This window comes from Cydia pomonella, unplaced genomic scaffold, assembly GCF_033807575.1.
Source record: "Cydia pomonella isolate Wapato2018A unplaced genomic scaffold, ilCydPomo1 PGA_scaffold_202, whole genome shotgun sequence".
Classification (NCBI taxonomy): Eukaryota; Metazoa; Arthropoda; class Insecta; order Lepidoptera; family Tortricidae; genus Cydia; species Cydia pomonella.
Genome location: NW_026907842.1, coordinates 185,429 through 210,649, shown reverse-complemented (window position 1 = coordinate 210,649; position 25,221 = coordinate 185,429). Strand labels below are relative to the sequence as shown.

The following is a 25,221-nucleotide window of genomic DNA, read 5'->3' as shown; positions in this document are numbered from 1 at the left end:
TTAAGTGTGGTTGGTGCAACTGGTCCTTAATGACGTAAATATTACACCATTAGTAAATAGTACACATGGTACACGCAGTGTCACAGAAATGGAGAAGAGACACGAAATCGTACCTAACCAATAAGAATACAGACAAGAGTGGAGTATAATTAAAACAAACCTAATTAACTTAACCTTTAACAAAATTATCCCTTCTAAAATAGTACTTCGATCATTTTATGGCTATTATCAGCAGTTCCACTATTGACCAAGTGTCGCCTACTGAGATAAAAATATAAACCGAGTGTTGTCGTTTGCCACAAGACATCAGTCATCAATTAGCTCATTCATAAATTCATTCATTGCGACGCTACGGAGAACTCATAGAATACGAATATAAACAAGCGTATACAGACTACCAAATCATAAGTATTAAGCAGAAACACTTACTTACCACAATTCTTAGAAATAAAGGAAGAGTGGAAATCTTAACCCTCTAAGGCGCATATATAAGGGTTAAGTTTTAATAGTCGCTGTCAACGGGTAACTCTCGGTAGCTTTTAGCTGGTAGTAAATTTGTTTTAAGTTTTTTTTTATTAAATTCAAAACGTCCCAACAATTTAGTTTCATGGTAGGTTCAATGCACGAATTCATCCCCCCAAGCGCTGTGGTTACACGTATACTTATATTGCTTCCACGGTAGCTCCTCTCATCCAATTTCACTTTCGCGCTCATGTTGTGCGGTAGGAAAGTGAAAATAGCTCGGTCAGGCGGTCAGCGTGCACGCTGCGCAGTTCGCTCTCGATAGTCTCGATGCTATCTGCCCAAGGTCGCCGCTGCACGCCTAATGCGATTGATGCGATAACAAAACTTTGTTGTTTAGAGTAGTAAGGTGGATACATTTCGCTAAAAGAGAGCTTATGATTTCTATGTTTATCTCTGGATAAATCATGACCCTAGGCAGATATTTTTGCGTAAGAAATTAGTAAATAGTGTTTTCCAATCATAAGTATCAATTAAAGATAACGACATTAATTTACTAAGTTAAGTTTTTACAACATTTAAATATACTCTTGTAGTAAACAGATAGGCTTAGCATTAGTCCCAATCATAGGTATTTTTATACATTTTCCTTCGTAATTAAATGATTTAATTTTACCTGTTTCAAATGGCCACTTGCATTACCTCACAATGCGCCTGGGTTACCCTTGTTCATAATTTTCAAAACGATAAGCGTAAGTAGTTTTCGAGATATTTAGCGATGTGACACATAGATAGACAGAGTACGGGTTACTTTTTAGCCTTCCGTACCCAAAGGGTAAAACGGGACCCTATTACTAAGACTCCGCTGTCCGTTCGTCTCGTCTGTCACCAGGCTGTATCTCAAGAACCGTCTTAGTTAGACAGTTGATATTTTCACACAATTATGATGTATTTCTGTTGCTGCTATTACATCAAATATTAAAAAGTACGGAACCCTCGGTGGGCGAGTCCGCCTCGCACCTCTCTGGGCGTTTTACGTTTTTAGTACGGAACCCTAAAAAGGTGACATTTATCACGTTCGCAAAAAGTCGACGGCATTTGTCTTCTTTACAAAATAATGTAATCTGTTCGATTGAAACTAATTATTTCTTTATACAAGAACTTACAGGATTACATAAAGTAATCTAATTTGAAAAAAAAATAAACAATGGTTTTTGAAGATCCCTAAAGATTTCATTTGGTAATGTGCTAAAAATCTTAAGAGCAATTCCTAGCTGAACTTTTAAAATCTCGAATTTTTGAAGCTATGTTTCTGTTGCGCTGCGGGGGGCGGGAGTGGTGCGTGCGATAAGAACAACTGCAGCTCGGACTAAAATTCCGACTCAAATAACTCAAAAATCGAGGTTTCACTCTCGACTGTTTCCTCCTCCAAAACTCAACCAATCTTTATAAAGTTTTGGAAACTGCAAGAGGAAGAAATAATCTATGCCGCTATGTTTTGATTTTTTGGATATTTGTTGTCATATTTGTAAACTGCGCCTTTTTTTTACAGCCAATCCATTTGATCCGTTTTTGCGATTTTCGAGGCGCTGTAAGTTTCTTCAATATAAAATAATCCAAAAAAGCAAAACATAGCGGCACAGATATTGATGACATTGATCTTATTTGAAAAAATCATTGCTCTAGGTTAAAAATCCAGGGAGGAAACAGTCGAGAGCGTTTGTATGGAAAAATCGCAACTTGAAATTCCTCTTAACAGTTGTTTTCTGTTTTAAAACAGTGTCAGAATAATGGGTTTCACAAATGTTAATTTTTTACCTATAGTATATAGTATCCTTGCGTTTAGGGATTTAAAAGCAAAATCTCAAAATTATCGATCTGGGCACTTGTTATCAGCTGTCCCTACTCGCCAGACTTAGCTCAGAGTATTTTTTTTAAACTAGCGGTGGATATCCATGGAACCAATTTTGATGACGATAATGCGGTAATGCTTGCTGTGGAGGCGTTTTTCGAGCTTACAAAAAATGTTTTTAGACGGAATAAAATAATGAGAACAACGGCACATACCTAGAATGTCTAGCAAAAAGAGAAAATTTTGTAGAGTCGTTAAAAAAAACTTGTTTTTTACCCTATTTCTATAAACTTTTTGATTCAACCTGGATATGAATTCGATCTGGATTAGATATGGATCGGATCCGTTAGTATCAAACGTGACGTTTATGGTTGAAGAAATGTCACTTTTGATACTGACAGATCCGATCAATATCTAATCAAGATCGAATTAATATCTTATAATTAAAATTCGAATACGTTTGTTTTAGATCAAAAGTAAAGATGTTATTATGTACAATATGTACCATAGGATACTATAACCATACCATAGGAGACTATTTAAATATCGTTTCAGTAGAATAGGAGTTACATTACACATACTTAAAAATACCAACTTTAAAATTGATTATGTGTAAAATACACAGAAAATTAGTGTCAGAATAATGGGTTTCACGAATGTTAATTTTTAACTAAGGTTAACAAATACTTGCGTTTGGGGATTTCAAAGCGAAATCTCAAAAATATCGATCTGGGAACTTTTTATCAGCTATCCCTACTCACCAGACTTAGCTTAGAGTATTTTTTTTTTCAAAATTATAATTATACAAATTATAAAATTCATTTTAGAGAGGCTATACATTTCTTAATTATGTATGGTTTCCTATTTGGAGTTTTCATAGGAGGAACTAGATATATTGAAAAAAAATAAAAATGTGTGTTTTTTTACTTTTCGATTCGAAATTACAAAATAACCGTAAATGCCAAGTACATCATATGTTAGGCCGATCTGTAGAAAATTTCAAGGAGTATTGTTATATATTAACCATGAACCCCTCCCCTTGATCGATATCAAACTCTCCACATTGTCCTAATATGCTACTATTGGGACAGTTTTGTTCCTAAGTGTAATATTAAAATAATAAAATCATTTATTTCAGACCAAGTTGATCCATATATGGTTAGTTACAGAGTATCTTAATAACTATGTCAGTGGCACAGTACAAAAACAAAAGCAAAAATAAAAAATAAAATAAAAAAGATACTTGTATAAATAGTACAACTATTGCCAGGGACAAGCAGGGCAGAGAACCTGCTCTACTTGGCCCTGCCAATCGCCACTTCCACCCAGTAGCGAATGAGAGGAGAGTCGAGGCGCTCTGCCAACTCCCTCAGAAGGCAGTTGCTGCTGCCCCGCATACGATTCAGCAGTGATCCAACTCTTTTTCTCCTGATGGCGAAAAAGTCATCTGTACGCGACTCAGTAAACATTCTGGATGCACTGTTATGTCTCGGCAGCCGCAACAACATTCTGAGGATGTTGTTATATTGCACGCGAATTGAGTTGTAGGCTCTCTGTGTAAATCTCACCCATAGACTACACGTGTAGAACGTCTGACAGTAGGCCTTGAAAAGCGTCAATTTGACTTCGTTACTACAACGTGCGAATCTGCGGGCGATCATGTTGCCCCGTACAGCCATCGCTCTCCTCTCCGTCTCCATATCCGGGTCATCGCTCAGGTTACTGGTGAGCATATGACCAAGATATTTAACCCTATCTACTACCTTTAGAGGTACACCACACAGCGTGATCTCAGGGACAGCTTCCGAGTTGTATTTACGGGCCTTGAACACTACCAGCTCGCTTTTGGTAGCGTTATACCTGAGACCATGCTGCTCAGCGTAACCCTCACATAATGTCAGCAGCAGCCTTACGGAGCTGACCGATGGCCCCAGCAGCACCATGTGTGTATGTAGGATACTATACCATACCATAGGAGACTATTTAAATGTCGTTTCAGTAGAATAAGAGTTACATTACACATACATAGAGAATTAGTGTCAGAATAAAGGGTTTCACGAATCTTAATTTTTAATCAACGTTAACAAATACTTGCGTTTGGGAATTTCAAAGCGAAATCTCAAAATTATCGATCTGGGCACTTTTTATCGGTTATCCCTACTCGCCAGACTTAACTCAGAGTTTTTTTTTCATAATTAGCGTAGGTTATCAATGGAACTAATTTTAATGATGATAATGCCGTGATGCCTGCGGTGGAGGCGCTTTTCGAGCTTACGAAAACAAAATGTTTTTAGACGATATATATACGATATAGAGAGGCTAAATTTCTTAATTATGTATGGTTTCCTATTAGGAGTTTTCATAGGAGGAACTAGAAATATTGGAAAAAATAAAAATGTGTTCTTTTCTACTGTTCGATTCGAAATTACAAAATAACCGTAAATGCCAAGTACATCATATGTTAGGCCGATTTGTAGAAAATTTCAAGGAGTACTGTTATGTATTAACCATGTACCCCTCCCCTTGATCGACATCAACCTCTCCACATTCTCCTAATATGCTACTATTGGGAGAGTTTTGCTCCTAAGTGTAGAATGTCTAGCAAAAAATATAACTTTTTTAAAATAGTTTAAAAAAATCTTTCGTTTTTGACTCTATATTTAAGAACTTTTTGATTTACCCTGGATATGAATTCGATCTGGATTAGATATGGATCGGATCCGCCAGTATCAATAGTGATGTTTTTGGTGGAAGAAATGTCACTTTTAATACAGACAGATCCGATCAATATTGAATCCAGATCGAATTAATATCTTATAATTAAAATTAAAATACATCTGTTTTAGATGAAAAGTAAAGATGTTATTATGTACCATAGGATACTAGACCATACCATAGGAGACTATTTAAACATCGACTATTTAATAATCAGTAGAAGAGCAGTTTAGTTCTTAATGTTCAACAATATTAGCAAATAGTACTTTTAAAAGTTTAAGTACCTAACCCAATCCTTTTTTAAATAACCGAAGAAGTTACGGTCATCTAAATTCCTGGATAGGAAGTATAAATAAGATCTAGTCTGCCATTGGGTTTTGAACATCGGATTCTAACAGCTGAAAACAGTTTGTACGACGAATTGCGATACAACCCTGCAAGAGCTAAGACTAGAAGACGAGAACCCACAGTCGTTAGAAATCGATTTTGTTAAAAAAAACCAAGGTATAATATTATGCCTTCCTAGAAGATGACAATGTGGCTAGGATATGCTTTAGCTTCCATTGTTTTCCTACAGCATAAACAATGTGTGTGTAGTAATAGTTATGACTAAACTCTTGAACGGGTCTACATGACACAGGTATTCGGTGTTTCTACAGCTTAGGTAGGACTGTAATGACTACACTCCGCGGTGCCATTTCGCAACCTAACCTTTGTCGGCTTGTACCTTTCAAGACAATCGTGGCAATTTGTATCATTACCACTTCTACTCATATTGTGATTTGTGTGTAAGCTTGCGAATTGGTAGTTGTTAGTCGTGATTGCATTTAAATTGGCTTTATTGTATGGGACTTAGAGGAAAAGGAAATGTGTATGAGTTATAATATGTCAAGTTAAATGTCCTTGCCTTAAAGGTCAGCTTCTGTTTATGAAAAGCGATTGATACATTTGGTGTGACTGAAATACTCCTACGTAAGTTCATTCATAAACCCACTAAAAGATAAAGACAATTAACTGCGTCCGTAATAATAAAGGTATTTCTAGGCCGTTGAGCATACGTATAGTAGCAACCGTTTATTTCGCAAGTTCACATATAATGTGTGTAATTATCTCGCCGAAACTTCACAGCTAGTGGAGCACGCATCGCGTCCTACGTGTAACTAGACAAATTATTCTAATACCTCAGTTCCCCGTTCAAGGTTAATGTTTAATTATTCCCACCCGGCGTATAGTCGTAATATATAATAATCTTGAATGCCGAAATAATGACCGGTATTTTTTTCTTACACTGAACAAAACTGCGAAAGATTATAATTACCTTGTATTTTATTTTTAATTAGTCATCTATTTACCATGCATTTTGACAAATAAAATCAAATTCATTTGTACTGTTTTTAACAAATCGGTTGTTATCATTTCCTCGGTTTAATAAACAATAGTAGAGTTTATTATACACTAAAATTAGAGTATGATAAGTAGATAATAATTGCGTTGGCAGCAAAGTGTTAGTTTAGACACCTTTTACTTGGAGTCCTGAAAAAATCGTATTTAGACGTGTTTTAGTTAAGAGTTAGGTACTTAGGGGTTGACTAAGATAACAGAATACTGTTCAGCAGCTGAGTATTTATTTACAGTTGAGTATAAAATCACATTTCTCATCATCATCATCATTATGCACACATAAATATCACAATCATCAGTCATCCATCACGAGAATAAAGCTAAGTCATTTAGTAGTGGAGTCCATGATGGCCATGCGCGAGGGGGGCAATGGCGATGTGCGCGAGGGGGGCGGCGTGGACCAGGGGGGCGGCATGCACCACGGGGGCGGGGTGGTGGCCGGGGGTCTTGTGGACGACGGCGTTGAAACTGGAACCAAACACAAACCCGTCAGTTGTGGTATAACCGGTATATAACAACCCAAAGTTAAAAGTATGCGCTAAGGGGGTGAAGGGTTAGGTTAGATAGACAATAGACTCGATACAGTGGATAACATTAATCTCTGCTGTTTGACTATCAGCTGGTGTTTTTAGGTTCATGCGCGTAGATTAGAAGACTTCAAAAGTTTTCCGGGACATGACATGATGAGTTAGATATGTAAGAAGATTTCATTTTGCAAATAGAAAAAGTCTTTTGTTGTTTTTTTGTTGCCGTCCCCGGTAAACTAAAATTTGAGACCATTTAATATTTGAGTACTTGTATTTGCAGGCCTACTATAATTGGAAATTAAGATTCAGTGTCATATTAGGAACAGAAAAATATTTTTTCTTTCAGTATCTGTATGATCTTTGTATCGAATTCATAAGTTTTATAAAATCTTACCCATGGTGGTCATCAGCGGTGTACTCGACCTTGCGCACGGAGCCGTCGGGCTCGACCAGGGAGTAGCTGCCGTGCACGGCGCCACCGTCGCGGGACTCGTGCTGGCTCTTGTGGTCGCCGGTGTGCGGGTCCGCCACGGAGTACGCGTAGTCGTATTTGGGGTGGGACTATAATTAAATGAAAGCTATTAGAATACATTTACGTTACAGAATGTTAACAAAAGCCATTATTCAGATGGTTTTGCGTGTTGCCCCATTGAGCGAAATGGAATTTCATCTAAGCATACACCACAAAAACATTACTGGTTTTGAAAGCTTAAAAGCTTCATTGCCAAAACTCACAATTACTGAGTTATCCCGATCTTATGCTCACTTCATTAAATCTAATTTTGGGTTGTTTCTATATGTGTCTAAATATTTGAAATTATGTTACTTGCAAATAAAATTGATTCGTTATATATAGAGCTTATTGCATATACTCGTAGACCTTACTTTTCATATTGCGTCATTTAAAATATGCTTATTTCTCTAAAAACTTACGTGCTCAAGATGGATAGGGGCAGCGTGGACAATGGGAGCAGCGTGGACGACGGGAGCGTGGTGGATGAGGGGAGCGGCGTGGACTAAGGGGGCATGGTGTGCGATGGGGGCATAGTGAGCCGGAGCATAGTGCACGGGCGCATCGTGGCGGATGATGCTCTGCGAGGAGATAGCCCCGTGGTGCAGCGGCAGCAGACCGGCGTTGGCAGCGGCCAACACGGCGCTAAGGGCGACCACCTGTAACCAAAAGAAGGTTAACCGCTGTGGAATTGTCAAATGTAGAGGCACGTTAGGTTGATCTAGATTATCGCCTTCAAATGAAAACCTCTTCATTATTGAGAGATCCAGCGAGCAGGTAGATTGAGCTCAAATCTTTGAATTGCGCTCAGAAAGATCAACAAATTGTGTTCAGTTAAAGAATTGGGTCGAGAAACGTCCCATTGGATTAATGGAGCAAAACCTATTCGTAATGTAGTTCTCTACTTTTTCTTGGCTACATTTTCCTGGATACTTGGATAGGGAAAATATTTCAATATGATTTCCCAGCTATACTTTTCTCTAAATAACTTTTCTGTTGAATATTTTTAACCTAAAAGTTTATTTTCAACATTCTAAGGACTTGTTATTCAAAATAACTTTACACAAAATATTTGCCGACTTACTTTGGTGAACATTTTGCACCTAATCAGAGCAGGTGACTGATACTATTATCGACTCGGACTATGTCTTTTATATGAAAAGCAAAACGGAGCCGTTGTCCTAGGGAGTGGGGAGGGCGGTCACTTCAGTTCCGTAACTTTGACACCGCGAGGTCGCGCATACCTTCGATAATTCACCGCCCTCCCGCCGCTGCGCCCTCCGGCGACACTAGCCGATATTATAGATGTTGCGTGAGTAATGTCAATGATTGATCCAGATTTGATACACAACATCAGGCCCTTTGTGATGGTAACAGATTTTGACTTTATCGTTGAGTGCATGCGAGGCCGCGATTTCTTAAAAATATTGTCAGTTTTGTGATAGTGTGACAATTTTATCAGCAATTTTGCGAAAGCTGTTTAGAAATGAAATACTAAGTGCCTCTAAACATTTAAACGTCTTGGCAAACGTTTAAAAATCCTAATCACCACGCATAAAACCTGTAAGTAACATTCGTAAAATCTATTAAATTGTTTACCATATTCGTTTTTGCGCATCAGCGCTGGTGGTCTAGCGGTAAGAGGGTGCGACTTGCTATCCGGAGGTCTCAAACCGGAGGTTCAAACCCCGGCTCGTACCAATGAGTTTTTCCGAACTTATGTACGAAATATCATTTGTTATTTACCAGTCGCTTTTCGGTGAAGGAAAACATCTTGAGGAAACCGGACTAATCCCAACAAGGCCTAGTTTACCCTCTGGGTTGGAAGGTCAGATGGCAGTCGCTTTCGTAAAAACTAGTGCCTACGCCAAATCTTGGAATTAGTTGTCAAGCGGACCCCAGGCTCCTATGAGCCGTGGCAAAATGCCGGGACAACGCGAGAAAGAAGGAAAGATTAGTTTTTGCGCAATACAACTAATACAATTTCAAGTTCGATTCATTTTGTAATGTCACTTACTACTAGTGCTTAATATCCTACCTAATTAGGGCGCGAAAATGACGTAAGAGTACCATAAAGAGTAAACATAGGTAAGTTTCGGTCAATTTCATGATTCAAATACATAAGGCCGGGTTATACAGTACAGCAACACATCAACTAGTATTCATACTATTAAAAAATCTGCTTAAATCCCCTCCCCTCTTCTTTTCGAGCGTGGAGAAGTTTTGGTGAGCATAAAAATTGTGGGTATTATTAAATCGAGTAGCGATCGAGTTAGATTTGTTTCTTTGTTCTTTCAGCGAATTCACAAGGGCCACGCTGTATGTATTGTGTTACTGTAATACTTAATCTATTTACTATACCTATGTAATTATTTTATTTTGTGTGTCAAATTCCATACTGTCGAATTTGGATATCCTGTAACGATGGTTGTGTGTATGTAATAAAAAATATATTTTTTTTAAATAAATACTCACTCTCAATATTCGTAAATTTCTGATTCTCAACGGTTATTAGACATGCCACAAACGCTCTAACCTCTATTTCATTTCCAGCCGAACTACGCATTTCAAAGCCAAGCGTATTAAATTTTATTGAGCATTGTGAATGGGTATTGCAATGTTGTTTAACTAAAAATATACATACTTAGTACAATAATTGGGTGACAATGAAATCCAATTATGGTTCATTAAGTGTCTCATGAAGGTGAAGCGCTACTGAATGTACACAGCGAACCTCTGCTCAGAAAATTCGAGGCATTAAACAAAAAACAATATGTATAATGTCCTTTAAATTAAATGAGAAGCACCTTAATTAAGGTTACTTTTATACATATTAACCCCGCACCTAATCTACTTGCTAAAGTAAAATATATATATATATATTCATCTTCTTCTTCAACCTAGCGTTTTCCCGGCCTAGCACCAGGGTCCGCTTTCCTACTTAATCTTCTCCACTTTGCCCGGTCTTCGGCATCCTCAGTTGTATCACGACGTCATATCCATATCATATCAAAACATCCATATATTCATATACGTAGGTACATAATACCTTGTTAGGTTGTACCTTGTTGTTAGTATTATGATTATTGCAATGGTGAAATAATCTTAATACTAATAATGACTAATTGCAAATAATAAATAATAGCAATATAACATATATTTTAGCAAAAGTGACAAAGAATTATCAAGAATAGATAATCGTATTACCTATTTTATAATTCGTTAATTCATCATAAAAGCTCAAAAACCAAATGCAGATGCATTACTGTTGCGACATTACTGCGGTGGCGTAGATGCTGCCGCTGTATAGTTCGTGTCATCCACGATGACGCGAGAATTTGTCAAATCTAACCTTTAAGTCGCGTCTTTGTGAATGACACGATCTATATCTGACAATTTATTTGATAAGATGAGTTACGGAATGCGAGTCCCCACCGCAACAGTAATGTGGCGGCGAACGATACTCATTATATCAAAGAAATTGAAACATACAGCGGCGGCGTTGATGCCGCAGCAGTAATGACGCAACAGTAATGCAGTTGCAGTTTGCAGCTGAATGTCACCTTAGCATGTATGGCGGCAGTAAAGTAGCTGCCACACTACGCTAGTATTTCTTGATTAGGTATATTCGATATTCTATGAGTAAATTATCTTATTAAATCCAATTTTATGTAAGGTACCTACACCAAAGAAGACCCGGTTTTTAAGCTTGCATAGTTTCAAAATTTCATGCTTTTATCAATGTGAATCAAACTTTGCGTCCGTGTTCGCTAGAACGATAGACAAAACTAACTCACTACTAATATCAGCAACTCCTAGTCTTGATTACGCTGCTGCTACAAAACATAGAAAAGCACCTTCAAGTGTGCCTGAATCTGTTTCTCGTGATGAGAGGCCACCCCACGCCGAAGAGGAATTCCCACAGGCGTCGAAGGAGAGGAGGCCGCGCAAGGCACCTAGCAAGAGCCAATGTGGCACTGCGGAACTAGATATTGCTTCTAGCCTGAGAGTTGCATCGCCGAATACGGCGGTATATGTATATGTATCGCGCTTCCATGTTTCCGCCACGGCTGACGATGTGATGAAATATGTTCGCAAGAAGATCCGTTACGAGCTGAAAACTGCGATCGCGCCATTACGTGCACCACTGCCGCTGCTGGAAACCATTTGCGAGCGCGGACTTCTGGCGAAGGGTGCGGTGTTTAGGTGGTTCCGTAGGAATTTGCCAAATCCTACACCGGAACATGTGACGCAACAGAAAACTGTGTCGCCGATATAATTTGTAGCTTTTAAGGTTTTTTATTATTCGAATCAATAAATAAAAAATAAAAAAAATATTTTAGTATTAGAACAAATTAAATTATTGACAGAAAATAATTTAATTTCTTTTTATTTCAAGTAGAAACACACCTTATAAATTATAAACTGAAATAAATGTCATATACTAAGAAAAAGTGACCAAGGCCTCCAGTGCCCCAGGCTGGAATCGAACCAGCGTTCTCTGCTATAGGCACCTGCCGCGATAGCAGAGGACGCTATTTTTATTATTGTATATTATATGTTATTCTGTAAGCTTTGTAGGTATCTATTGTGCCTTAGTTGCCTAATCAATAATCATCATCGTCATCTCAGCCAAAAGACGTCCACTGCTGGACAAAGGCCTCCCCCAAAGATCTCCACAACCACCGATCATTCGCTGCCCTCAACCAACAGTTTCCCGCAACTTTAGCCAGATCGTCGGCGGATTATATTTAGTTAAATTAAATTAAACATAAGGAAAATAAAAATAACGATTGGCCTTCTTTGGTGCAGGTACCTTAATAGTTCCATTTACCTACATATAGTTTATTCAGAATCAATAAGATGAAAATTACAAGTGATGTTAGCAAGCATAAATATGCATTTTAAAGCAATGCAGACCTTATAAAAGCTAGGTAATTACCTATCATTTACATCGAAATTAAATTTTCAACAATACCAGCAATCAATTATAATGCGTATCTAAATAGCCTGCATAATTAATACAAACTTTGACTTTGTATGATCTCTATTTATGAAACAGTTAATAATAGCATTACAATATGTTATTGCGACAATGTTGTATCGAATGAACTGTGTCTATATTAACCGCACGCGGTCAGCGGTTCGGTAGGTATTCCGTTTCCTAACCGATGCTCGAAACATGATCACAAATAGGGAGGTGATATCATAAATTTGGTGTTGTAAGATCGCTACATTTATTTTAATCGCCCATAAAAATCATTGTTTATTATTCAGACTGAAAATTGTCGCTACTGGTAATACATAAAAAGTACTAGTATCGCCTTAAACTTTTTAAGTATAGGTAATAATTTCATGCAAGTAGCCGTAATAAATTGATTAAGTCATAAATTAATCACTTATTTACGACATTCTTGCATATTATCAGCATTCGAAAGGCCAGTATTAATGTTGCACGATCGTCGTGCATAACTTATTTAATTGTTTAAAATCAGATTTTGTAATTATTGAACCTATTCTACCGCCCACTCTATCGCAAAGGTCCGGCATAAAGGGTCTTTCAACGGATTTCAATCAGTTCAATTAAGACTATCTCACGGTTCATAGTTGTTTCTATCTTAAAGCTGTACGTTCGAGAAGGATAGCTAGACTAATCTCATGCCATTGTTTTTCTGTGGGTAGTTGAGCAATACGGGTTATGTGGTCGTGAGTGTATCCATACCACTGCGGTCACGGAAGCGGGATAATATTAAGATAACTATTTTCATACACGGAAAGGTTTAATTTGTTATTTTCAAGGCGGCCGGTAACTTATTGAAAGGCTTTATTTGAGTTCAGAGGTTAGTCACCCGCACATAATCGACCGTGACATCGAGATCCATTCATTTTCTCGTCGGTCTTTGTTGACTGCTGCTCGTATTTTAGATAATCTCATTACGTACCAGGATTTGAATTCGATTTGTGTTCATGATTGATTTACTACCTGTGTACGTTAATATCAGGAGGTAGGTACTGGTATCAAATTCTAATAATCATAATTCATATCCGTGTTTTTAATCAGTCTTTATGATTAGGAGTCATATTTTTTATGAAACAATGCCGAATGGCACGATTAGGACGAATGATTAAGATGAGTTTGTGGATAGAAAAAAAATTCTAGACTGTTTTTTTATTCCTATGAGATACTTACCATGGAATCGGAATCTATGGTTAAAGTTGGTCGGGTTTTCCTGACCATACTTTGTACTTCAATTATGTTATTGCCGTATTATTAGTATAATAGGTTTATCCGGACTTCGTTATTAGACATATTTATTAAAAAGAAGACCTAATTAGTACCAAGGGTGTAAAGTTTTATACTTAAATGAGTAGTGCCTACTGCCTACCGAACAGCGTAAACTTTACGCCGTAAAGTTTCAGATAAGCAAGTTCACAGTCACCTTATCATAAATCAATTCGTGGGAAACATAATTGCTATCTATAACTAGTATTATTATTATTATTTAGAGTACTAGCTTTGAATAGCTATATATAGTACCTATATGTGCAATTTGCGAAAGGTTTAAAGTATTTGAATACATTATTAATCCTGAGAGTTGAGCGATTGGCAAGAAATTCGTTCCATCTGAATAAGAATAAGTTTTTTGACACCAATAAAAGCCTTAAAATAATAAAGGTTGTTTAAATTTCTCTAAGAACAAATTAAATTACTCTCAAAGAAAATATTTTCATTTGTGTTTTTCTACAAGTAGACACAATACTATTTAAGCTGTAAACTAAATAACTATCGTATACAAAGGAACAAATGGCCAGCCCTGGGCACTGGACGCCTTGGTAATTTGTTCCTTTGTATATGACTTTGATCTAGTTTGTTGTTTAAAACTAATTATCTTTTTCTATTATGTCCGTGCTTGATTTTAATATACGAGTACATACATGGGCTTATTTATATATAAATGTAATTTTTATGCTATATGACATTGGTCCCGTTTTTTGACCTATCTCTTAATACTGATTTTCAAATTTTGGCCTCCGAACCGAGGATGCGTAAAAAATTTGAAAACTGCATATCTAAATTCATAAAGGAAATCCTCCATAATCATCTAATTAAACGGTCTATCCCCGTAAGTAGGTAGGTATTAATGCGAATTAATTTGTTAAAGTACTTAATTATGTATAAAATCACATATTACCAACGTTTAACTATCTGTTGCCTATTAAATAATAACAACAGTTATTGTAAATTGCTTACTTAGATTTAATTTATGTCAAACAACGCAAAAATTGCTGTTAATAATAATTAAATTTATGTTGATAATAAACGTTAACTCGTGATTGGCATTTTAACTACTCTTTGTGATATTGATTGTATTGTTGAATGCATTTAGCGAGTATGTAGTATATTAAGGAACAACGTTTTGTTTCACAAACGATAAATCTATTTAAGTTTCAAAATAGCTGGTTAAACTTAATGAAGTTGTTGTAAAAGGCTGTGCATATTAAGAAATGATCTAGTCTAAGTAGTTACGTGCAGTCGCGATAGAGTATCTTTTAAACAAGGCGTCGAGATAGGGTATCTATCAAGCATGGGCGTAAAATCTGGACCAGGATTACTTAATGACCTAGAAATCTAAACTTTCGACATAAGATAAACTTTTAAGACGTTTTGTAGAGATAGTGACTAAGCAGTTAGGCATGCGCCTTACGAATCGTAGGTTATTGGTGTCGGTTTAAATCCTCTCTCTTATAATCAGCTGCATACATTTCTAAACAGGCGATGTGTTCAAAATTATCTGAGTTTAACTTATTTTCCAGAAATTAAGAGCAAATTTAGATCACTTCCTCCATTTAGCTACGATTGCTGCTGATTGTAGTACCTACTAAAGAACTTACGTTTTTGACAATCAACGATTTAAAATTTTCACGATTTTATTAGTTTTTTAAGAAAATGGGACTTAATCGCGTAATATTAAGTTTTGAAATTACCTCCGATGTTTCGAGGATGGCATTGTCCCGTGGTCTCGAAGAAATACTGCCTAAAGTTGACATCAATATCTTTTAGCTGTTCAAGTTTTTCGTACTAACCCGCACTTGGTCTTGTTATCGACTTGAAAGTTTTGCACACTAGGGATGTCACTCGGTCGACACACAACACTCACGATGTTTGGTTTCTCAACCAGCGATATTCGATTTCGCTTATTAATAACTGAATTCCATGTCCAACTTCACGGGAACAATGCCGTCCTCGAAACGGCCGAGGAAATTTTAAAACATTAATATACGCGTTGAAAGTTTTCTGTGAAGGGAGCGATGTGTTGTTTCAGGAGCGTGCTGGTCTACCCATAGATAAAAGTTCAACTTAGAAGCAAGTGTTCTTAACGATATTTATAGCTTTAAATATCCATAGTTTTCATACAAGTAGGTAGTAACACAGATAAGTACGTCAGTCAGAGTTTAGTTTAGTTGTCCTTAGTAAGGTGCCTAGAGGAAATATTTCGTTCGACATTGAGATTAAACAGTTTATAGAGCATTACGGTAGTCGAATATGAAAGTAAGGCAACAAAACCAGGCATTTTAATTAGATACAACTGTTGTAGAATTTCATTGAGTACTTGAAATAAGTATGATGTGATGAAATTGTTAGTCCGTCAAGTAAATCCCGATTTCATTCGAATAATTTACTTAACTGATATTTGTTTGTTCTTGAATAATATCGAGTCATGATTGATCGACTCGATGCAACTATGTATCGATTTGATAACTAGAGCAGGAAAGTACCTTAGACTCGATTAAAACGCCTATGACAGCCGGTTGCATTTGTAAGAGATGAATTTTAATAAACTTTCGCAACACTCCGTAAAGGACTAGCTCGTATCTAGGTGTTTCTTAAAATGTAACTATTTACATTGTTATGTAGGTTGGCCGTTAAGTATAGCTAATACTTCAATTTATTTTGTACTTCTTCCTATTTCTTACAAAAAAGCGTTTCAAACAATATAAATGGGTTTGTTATACATTATAATACTGACAAACGAATTCACAAAAGCTACCTAGCTTTGAACAGCTCTGAATGCCCGCAAAAAATAATGACCGTTCAAAGTTTTCGTGATAGACCTTTTGAATCAACCTGTAAATATTGGACATCACCAAATCAGACACTAATATGGAACATTTTTTTTAATCAGTATCTTTATCTTATCTATCTTGACTTCATTGTACATTCAAATAATATTAATAAATAAACAAGGTATAAGTCTTGTTTGTAAAGCTTATTTGTTAATACGAGATCTAGTAATGGTGGTGCTGAGAAGAGTACACGTGGTGACTAGGTCCAGAGTTCTCCACGACTGCGTTGAATCTGCAAGAAAACAGAAATCAAGTTTTTTTACCCTGATAGCACCAACAAAGATGCGGTTCATCTGATAGTAGGCAGACACAGACACAAAGTGATCTCATACTTATGGTCGGGAACACATATTGCAGAGTTTAGTTATCAGTACCTTAAAACTCTAGACCTTAAAACTCTATTGTTCTCGTTATCAGAACTCGTTCATGAACGAGTTTGTTATTAAACCACCTGTTCTGGCAGCCGACGACGCAGGGGTCGCGTGAGGTCATTACTCATACGGTAGACACCGGAACGTGCGCGGTACCGGTTTGACCACCATATGATAACATGTAAACATGTGCTAAAGTTACGACCGTATTACGTACAAAGCTTCCTGGGAAAGCAATGTCAAATATAACCAGCAACTCGTTAAATGGTCCTATTTACGCAATTTGGGGAAAGTTGCAATGTCATCAACTCGTGCTGGACATTGCGTAGAATTATAATGACTACGCAGAGGTTAAGTACGAGACTCAAATGAACGCAGTTCTAACAATGCGTCTTATTGTTGAGATGTCCTTGCTGGTCAAATAGTTAATGATAGTAATCGCAAAATTTTCAATAGATAACCATTGCTGAGGTTGGGAAAAGATTACTAATCATGAGGTCAAATTGTACTACACTATTGTTTTGGTATTTTTTCTTAGTCAAACTGACCTCAGGCTTCAAAGGTACCTAACGACGTAACCGGGAAAACGCAAAGTGAGAAAAAGACGAAGAGATACAGATTCTTACCCATTGTGGTCGTCAGCGGTGTAGGTGACCTTGCGTACGGAGCCATCGGGCTGCAGCAGGGAGTATCCACCCTTTACAACGTCGCCGTCACGGATTTCGTGCTGAGACTTGTGATCCCCGGTGTGGGGATCCTCAACGGAGTAAGAGTACTGGTATTTGGGGTGGGCCTATAAAGAATGCGTCTCTGTATTTGAAAAGTACGGGATCATAAACTTCAAGTAAATGTATTTTATTTCTGTTATTTGGAATACTTACGTATGTGTCATGTCCGTCATGGTGGGAAGCATAACTGTGAGGAGCAATGGGGGCGATATGACCAGCATGGGCCAAAGGAGCCGAATGGGTCAAGGAGGCAATGTGGGCGATGGTTGCACTATGTCCAATGGGTCCCGCATGGGTGAGAGGGGCAGCATGAGCAATGGGAGCGGCGTGGATCAGGGGAGAGGTGTGGAGCAGGGGAGAGGCGCCGTAGTGGGCATCATGGGCGAGTGGAGCAGCGTAGTGGCTACCATGGGAGTATTCCTCATGAGCGTAGTGTGCTTCAGGAGCATAGTGGGGATGCTGGACTACGTTGTGCTGAGAAGATACTGAATATCCGTGATCGTGGCCGAGGCCATGGCTTAGTCCCAGAAGACCAGCCTGAGCGGCTGCTACCACAGCACTGAGAGCTAAAATCTGCAATAGATAAACAGGTTAAACTGCAAATACATTACGCGAAACCTTTGAGTTCTCAGGCTAGTATTTACTTTAAAATCGTTAACTTTAGCACTTTCAAAGACAAAATCTGGTTTAAGTAAACTTAGTAATTCAGTACAACCTTATTGCTTTACTCTTATCTCAAATTAGGTATCATTAAATTCTATTTACTGAGCTATTTCAGGCAAAGCATGAGCTAAGCCTGTATTAACCGCAACGATTAACTTGTGACCGCTTAACCCTGCTTAAGTAGCTTTCGTAAATATTGGCGACTCACTTTGGTGAACATGTTTTTTGGATAGAGATGCGTGACTGACATACATTTGATAAGCAACAGTGGTTTTTATAAGAAGTGGTGTTAACGGTGGTGCGGTGGGGCGTGGGCTCTCAGCGCGTCCCCAGAGCGCAAGGTCGTCGCTTTGTCTTGCGCTCTCACATTACATACTATCAACCGAATGATCATTACTTAACGCAAATACGCCCAACTAAGATAGTAGGCACGCCGATAGGAAAACGTTGTAACTGTCGTGAGCTTTAGATGTAGTTACTCTGTTCTTATTGTATACCTTGCCTTGTTATTGTAGGTCAATGAGGTCTCAGAAGCATGCGCGATCATTCGATGTTTGCTCCTAATAGTCCTAATATTCTTAGTTGTTTTCGGGACGCCGCGTGGTGTGAAAAGCTTATTGTTACATACATTTACAGATTAACACATTGTTGTGTGATCATTTAAATTGTAAGTAAATAAAGATATATTATGTATGTGACAATAATATAATTAAGTAAGTACTAATGACATAGATTTTCATTCATGGTGGTTACTTAATGGTAACTCAAGGTACATAAGTGGTGTCAAGTACCAGAATTAGTTTGTGTGGGAGCGTGTTCAGTCTGTTACATATGTTACCACACCGCGCCTCGGCAGTCCTTCTAACTTTTAGAAAAATTGTGCGTTTTGTCTAAAATATAATTTAACTAAATATGAATGAATGTGCCTGTTCTTCCATTCAAGTGTCACGCTATTTATTCCATTAAACGCCGGCACATAATTAAATGCCTGAAGAACAGCCAGCTAAGTCATTAAGCGCAACGTTTAACCAGTTGGCTGAATGTAGTGTAGTCAATTAGTTAAATTGGACATTGATGAATTCATGATGTTTGATTAGATTAGGTTGTTGTATTTATTTATTGATTTTATTTTATTATGTATTTTTTATTGTATTTTATTTTATTGTATATATTTATTATTGTATTTTATTTTATTTCTTTTAGTATACATTCGAATCACTTGGCTGAGTGAATCGTCCATTTTCAAAGGGCTGACTTTCAATACGCCAAGTTGTTCAACTTTCATTAGTTTTAGTTCAATTAACTATCGGCCTAGGCATAAAATTAGATACTGGTTTTTAATGAACGGACTGGGAGTCTAATTACCTGGCTGGCTACACTAAACTAATGGCTGCGACATATTCATATAAATATAGTGCCGAACTATCATAATTTGAATTGAACACTTGCCAGATTATACACATTTATTAACTTACTAATCTATCTGGGTTTGTTTTAATGCGTAGAACCCCTATAAAGCCTAGTACGGTTAGTTATTCTGATCGATATTTTGTACTTATGTATTATTATCATGTAATAGGTAGGGTCAGCATCAATAGTAGCGGATGAAACAACGCGCCAAAAGTATCTGATATTCCGGATAACTTATATATATATTGATAATATTGATATATCTCTAAAATTTACGTTCAAAAGTATATCTTTTAACGTCTCAATTGTTGTACATACGAGTATAGAACCACCACATTTTGTTAAGCTGTTACAGAATGGTAGATACTTTGGAAACCTTGTTTGATCCGCTACTTTTGATGCTTGTTTTTTGAACACATACAGAAAGACAGGTGTTGTATGGTAACATTAAGCGTTGGGGAATTTAGACAAGCTCCCCAAAGTCTGGCTTATTCTGAAAAACGGACCACCCACTTAGACTTATTATAACGTTTTGTGTAGTATTAGGCATACACTTTTTTTAAGTCACGATAAACTTAGTTAAGTTTCTCAACAATCGTCGTTATCGACTGTCACAGTAGCTAAAACAATATAAAATATCAATTTCTAAGCACCCCGTAAGTTATAAAATAATGTGATTTCTGCCCGATTCAAAGAATGATTAAGACACGTTTAAGATCTTGGAAAGATCTTTTTATAAGATCGACAACTAAATGACATGTCAAAATTGACATTTATTTCGATTCCGCTGTGATCCCAATAAGATCTATCTACGATGTTTCTAACATCAAAGTGACATTGGTTGCCCGAATCGAGCTGCTTCTGTCAATTATATGACTACAAACGATACATAAATTATGGAGTGTGGAATTAAGAGGAGTGGCATCTCTTATGGTAGATCTGTTGCAAAAGTGTCCAACTGACAGCTATAAATAATAGTTCCAAATCTCTCCAGAGTAGCGCTAGAGTAGCTAAGAACCTAGGCGTTATTGACGGAGTGAATTGCGCTGTCTGTGATTTGATTTTTTTGTTCAAGTACTCTAGGTATTGTAGCGCCACCTATTTAAAGTTTTTTGATGACACTTTTTGGTACATGGAGATTTCGTTCCTTATCTCCACCTTCCGTAACCTAAATGAGAACTTATCTAAACCAAAAAATATCGTTATCGTATCTCATTCTTCGAATCGGGCCGTTAGTTTGTTTGCATTCCTTTACTTACTTGGCATCTGTACATCTGTAGCCATGTCTGCTCTAGTTGGCCAACACTTTTGAAATTAGATATGATATGGTTATGTGTTAACACTTGTGATATATTGTAAAATTTACGACACGATGAAATTACGCGATACATAAAAATGCGTGGGGTCACAGCTCTGCCTAATTATAACTGTATTTCATTACGTCGCTTAATTTCCATTACAGGCCACGCAAAATTAAATTGTTCACTTACCTTTCCTTATATTTATATTAAATACTTAGGTTATTTAGTCATCACAATAGTTAACATTCTGAATGTGGCCTTATGCTTTTTGGTTGTTGTGTTTATGATCATTTTAGTTTTTATAGTGTCAAGACTTGGCAGGATGCCGTCGCCCGGTGTTATTTTCGATGTGATCTTTGTAATTATATTTAACGAATACTATAATAATAAATATTCTTTATTGTACACCTCATAATGAAACGGAGAATGTAGAGAGAGAGCACAAATTCATATGTAGGTATGTATGTAATAAAATAAATGTTACTGGAAGCAGTGGTTTGTGTGCTAAACCCATTTTTCTGAGCATTAAACCAACGGAGGACTATTAGGGACCAGGGGGCCGATTTTGAATTTTGATCGCACGGTTTATGTTCTCCCTTTGATACTATCTCTACTACTAAGCATCTAAATTTTACTAATAGTATTGAAAACGAGTGGTCAATACTTACCAATAGATTTCCAATTTCTTTCACTCGTATTTCAGAAATAGCATATCGCCGGTTTCCGCAGATTTTCGTGTGACGAAATCGAGCGCTTGAAATTAAAAAATCGGTCCCCAGGCCCCTGTTTCACTGCTGTGTCAAATATCACCAGACAATGTCAATTTTCCTACATTGCTTATCGACCCGGAAATGTACATAAAATTGTCGTCGTGGTGAAATCGTCGATTCCCCTTGCTACATCGGCATCAACACCGGCATTTAAGCTTAAAAAATCTGTTATTGCACTTAAAACTTTTGCGTTTCGAACACATATTAAAACACGATTTTATAGGGTCTATTGCGAATTTATTTAGGTATCTTCATTTCCGACGTAGCTTATAACTGATATCCCAGCAAAATATCAATAAACAGAGATCAGTACCCCTAGTGTAAATTTAGTCGATAGCGAAACGTGACGTACGCGTTTGCGTTAAGTTTAATTTTGTATGGGTTTTTGAACAGCGCGCCAAGCGGGACGTTTTGGAAAGTCAAAAATCTCATACAAAATGACACTTAACGCAAACGCGTACGTAACGTTTCGCTGTCGAAAATATTTTTTACACTAGGGGTACTGTAACTTCCCGGTAACTAAAGGTAACTAAATAAATTTGCGATAGAATAGATGTTTCAATCTGACATGTTCTTATTATTATGTATTTGGTATACTCGTATTTGTTATTGCTCACTTCATATGTACGAGTGAGATGCACAGGCGAATTAGATTAAAATGAGATGATATTTACATCAATTTGTATGTTCGGCCTCAAGTAATATCTATTGAAATTTAAATTATGCAATTAATTAACTTGATTTTCGCAAATATTTATGATGACGTTAAGACACTCTGTCAGAGTTAGCACAGTTAGATGATTGTAATAAGGGTAATACAGCCTTTTTAGGGTTCCGTAGTCAACTAGGAACCCTTATAGTTTCGCCATGTCCGTCTGTCTGTCTGTCTGTCTGTCTGTCTGTCCGAGGCTTTGCTCCGTGCTCGTTAGTGCTAGAAAGCTGAAATTTGGCATGGATATATAAATCAATAAAGCCGACAAAGTCGTACAATAAAATCTAAAAAAATATTTTTTTTAGGGTACCTCCCGTACACGTAAAGTGGGGGTGAATTTTTTTTTTCGCTTCAACCCTAGAGTGTAGGGTATCGTTGGAAAGGTCTTTTCAAAAAGGGGTAAAGGGGTTTTCAAAAAACATTTTTTGATAAAGTGAATATATTCGGAGATAATCGCTCCGAAAGAAAAAAAAATTGTGTCCCCCCCTTCTAACTTTTGAACAATAAGTCCAAAATATGAAAAAAATCGTGGAAGTAGAACTTAAGAAAGACATTAAATGAAAACTATAGCGGACATGATCAGTTTAGCTGTTTTTGAGTTATCGCAAAAAGTTTTCCCTTCATAGTAAAAAGACTTACTTTAATTAGGTACTGATTATGCAAATTTGCCTATTTGTTTAACTCGCGTGAAAGGTACCGTTTCATCCCTTGGTTAACAATTTACTATACTTTAAGCTCCAGTTTAGCTTATTGTGACGGAAGAGTAACTACGGAACCCTACACTGAGCGTGGCCCGACATGCTCTTGGCCGGTTTTTTACAAGATAAATATGAAATATTAATTGATGCTTTTAAGTGAAACATGAAAATGCTGTATACGCATATTTATTTTAGGATTTATCCAATATACCTGTATGTATGTTGTCAATTCGAAATCTTTATTTTAATACGTTATTTAATTTGAGGGGACTGAGTCTACGGCACCGGCGGGACGAATCAAATGTTTGACAGGTAGGAACAGTTTGTAGGGGAAAAGAATATTTTTGTTTTTATCATTTCCCTCGCAATTTTTCCATATTTTTTCATAACGTTCCCGGAACTTTCACAAATATTTCATTGTCAAAATTAGCAATCGGTTCAGTCTTTCAGAAGTTATGTGATCACTTACATATTGGCGGTGCATTTTCATTTATAGTTACGGTTATTTCTTTAACCTCCTTATCTTACAAAACCGACATATAATTTTCGCATTGTTAAGTTTTATAACCTGCCGGGGATTTAAGCAAGTAAATAAATATTCTTTAGCATTTGTCGTCAGAGTGGACTGCCCACTGATGAGGCGTTGGAACCAACTACATGTACCCAACGCATCATCGAAATAATAGTAGATTGTTAACCAAGGGTGGAAAGTGATCCATATCAGCCGAGAATAGTTCGAGGGTGAGATGGTTACTTTTACCTGAGTTAAACACTCTACTTTTCATTTCGACTATGAGGAAACTCAAACACAAAAAATGTAGGTTTATTATAGATATATTTCTTTAGAACAAATTATGAACAGATACATACTTACAGCGATAGGTAAACGACATAACAACAATGAAATTAAATTAGTTAAAGTTTACCATACAAATAGGATAAGCGTTTGACATGTCTCTGAAGTTTACAGAAAAATTTGAACAATTCGAAAAAGACAAATTAATAGGACATTATGACCGTCGTTTAAGAATCTCTCGACCTCTTTTGCAGTGAAAATCTTTAATTTCTTGCTTTTAAAGTTTTCCGATCGTCTTTTTAAAAATGCTAACAAGTTCGTAAAATTCTTCAAATCAACTTGATGCTTGTTATGAATAGTTTATTTAAGCATTGTATACGTGCTCCAAAGTGTAGATGGTTTTAGTCTTCGATATTTCTGCGAAATATGCCGGAAACACGGTTTCCGAAAGCGACTTTACTTTCTTAGCGCTTCTCCAGTTTATAAAGTGGTTGTATGCCTTCATGTATCTCTCCTTAGAACATTCCGGTAACAAACTATCGATCGCCGTTTTCGCCTCTACTTTTATCTATTCGGGAGTTGAATTAATTTTTTCGTCGCTGGAATCACACGATAAATCCATTTTTATTCAGAACTGAACATTTTTTTGTTTTATCCGTTATTCCCGCCTTTTCTATGATTTTGTTTCCAATTAAAAAGTTTCAGTGTAATGGGCTCTATTCTATAGACAACAAACAAAGCACATGCAACAAATCGCAAACGGTTTTTGATACAATCCCGATAAATTGGGTACGAATTCAGTCTATAAAACCCAATCCACCCAGAGACAGAAGGAGATAACAATAGGTGTCTGTACCACCATGAATGAGTGGAATAGTAGAATGATTTGAATAGCTTTTTTTCAAGAGACAGAATGAGATAGCAATAGGTGTCTGTACCGCCTTAAATGAATGGAGGTACAGACACTGGGTCTATTTTATATAGCATAACTTTAAAAAAATAATTACTTTCCACCCGGCTATCTGCTCATGAAAATCACACTTTCCGAACAGGAGAGATGAAAACAATATTAATTAGTTTTAGTTATTTATTTTAAACACTAACATAGATAAAGATAGCTAAATAGTATTATTGTATGTAATTTGTGCTCGAATTAAATGATTTCAATTTTAAATTTA

At 36.8% G+C, this 25,221-nt stretch overlaps 3 protein-coding genes across 3 annotated transcripts; all 3 read right to left on the bottom strand.

Annotated features, from left to right (window-relative positions):
- Window positions 1–3,609: 3,609 nt before the first annotated feature.
- On the bottom strand, window positions 3,610–4,257 carry LOC133533706 (uncharacterized). Its single transcript, XM_061872738.1, has one exon. The coding sequence runs from the start codon at window positions 4,255–4,257 to the stop codon at window positions 3,610–3,612; it is 648 nt and encodes a 215-aa protein (XP_061728722.1).
- Window positions 4,258–6,632: 2,375 nt separating this feature from the next.
- On the bottom strand, window positions 6,633–8,629 carry LOC133533724 (cuticle protein 7-like). Its single transcript, XM_061872757.1, has 4 exons — window positions 8,553–8,629; window positions 7,891–8,127; window positions 7,352–7,518; window positions 6,633–6,898 (listed from the first exon to the last, which is right to left on the bottom strand). Exons 1-4 carry the CDS (start codon window positions 8,562–8,564, stop codon window positions 6,760–6,762), a joined length of 555 nt encoding a protein of 184 aa, XP_061728741.1. The 5' UTR covers window positions 8,565–8,629; the 3' UTR covers window positions 6,633–6,759.
- An 8,003-nt stretch (window positions 8,630–16,632) lies between these two features.
- On the bottom strand, window positions 16,633–18,832 carry LOC133533720 (cuticle protein 19-like). The gene is made up of 4 exons (XM_061872754.1): window positions 18,565–18,832; window positions 17,847–18,266; window positions 17,592–17,758; window positions 16,633–16,826 (listed from the first exon to the last, which is right to left on the bottom strand). The coding sequence occupies exons 1-4, from the start codon at window positions 18,604–18,606 to the stop codon at window positions 16,757–16,759; spliced, it is 699 nt and encodes a 232-aa protein (XP_061728738.1). The 5' UTR covers window positions 18,607–18,832; the 3' UTR covers window positions 16,633–16,756.
- Between the last annotated feature and the right edge of the window lie 6,389 nt (window positions 18,833–25,221).

Bases quoted from the DNA above. Each gene is read 5' to 3' on its own strand.
- LOC133533706 (XM_061872738.1), bottom strand. From the start codon at position 4,257: ATGGTGCTGCTGGGGCCATCGGTCAGCTCCGTAAGGCTGCTGCTGACA.
- LOC133533724 (XM_061872757.1), bottom strand. The intron at 7,519-7,890 runs GTAAGTTTTTAG...ATTTAATTATAG, and splicing joins CCCCTATCCATCTTGAGCAC to TCCCACCCCAAATACGACTA. The intron at 6,899-7,351 runs GTAAGATTTTAT...GTTTGGTTCCAG, and splicing joins ACCGCTGATGACCACCATGG to TTTCAACGCCGTCGTCCACA.
- LOC133533720 (XM_061872754.1), bottom strand. From the start codon at position 18,606: ATGTCAGTCACGCATCTCTATCCAAAAAACATGTTCACCAAA. The intron at 17,759-17,846 runs GTAAGTATTCCA...CATTCTTTATAG, and splicing joins ATGACGGACATGACACATAC to GCCCACCCCAAATACCAGTA. The intron at 16,827-17,591 runs GTAAGAATCTGT...GTTTTCTTGCAG, and splicing joins ACCGCTGACGACCACAATGG to ATTCAACGCAGTCGTGGAGA.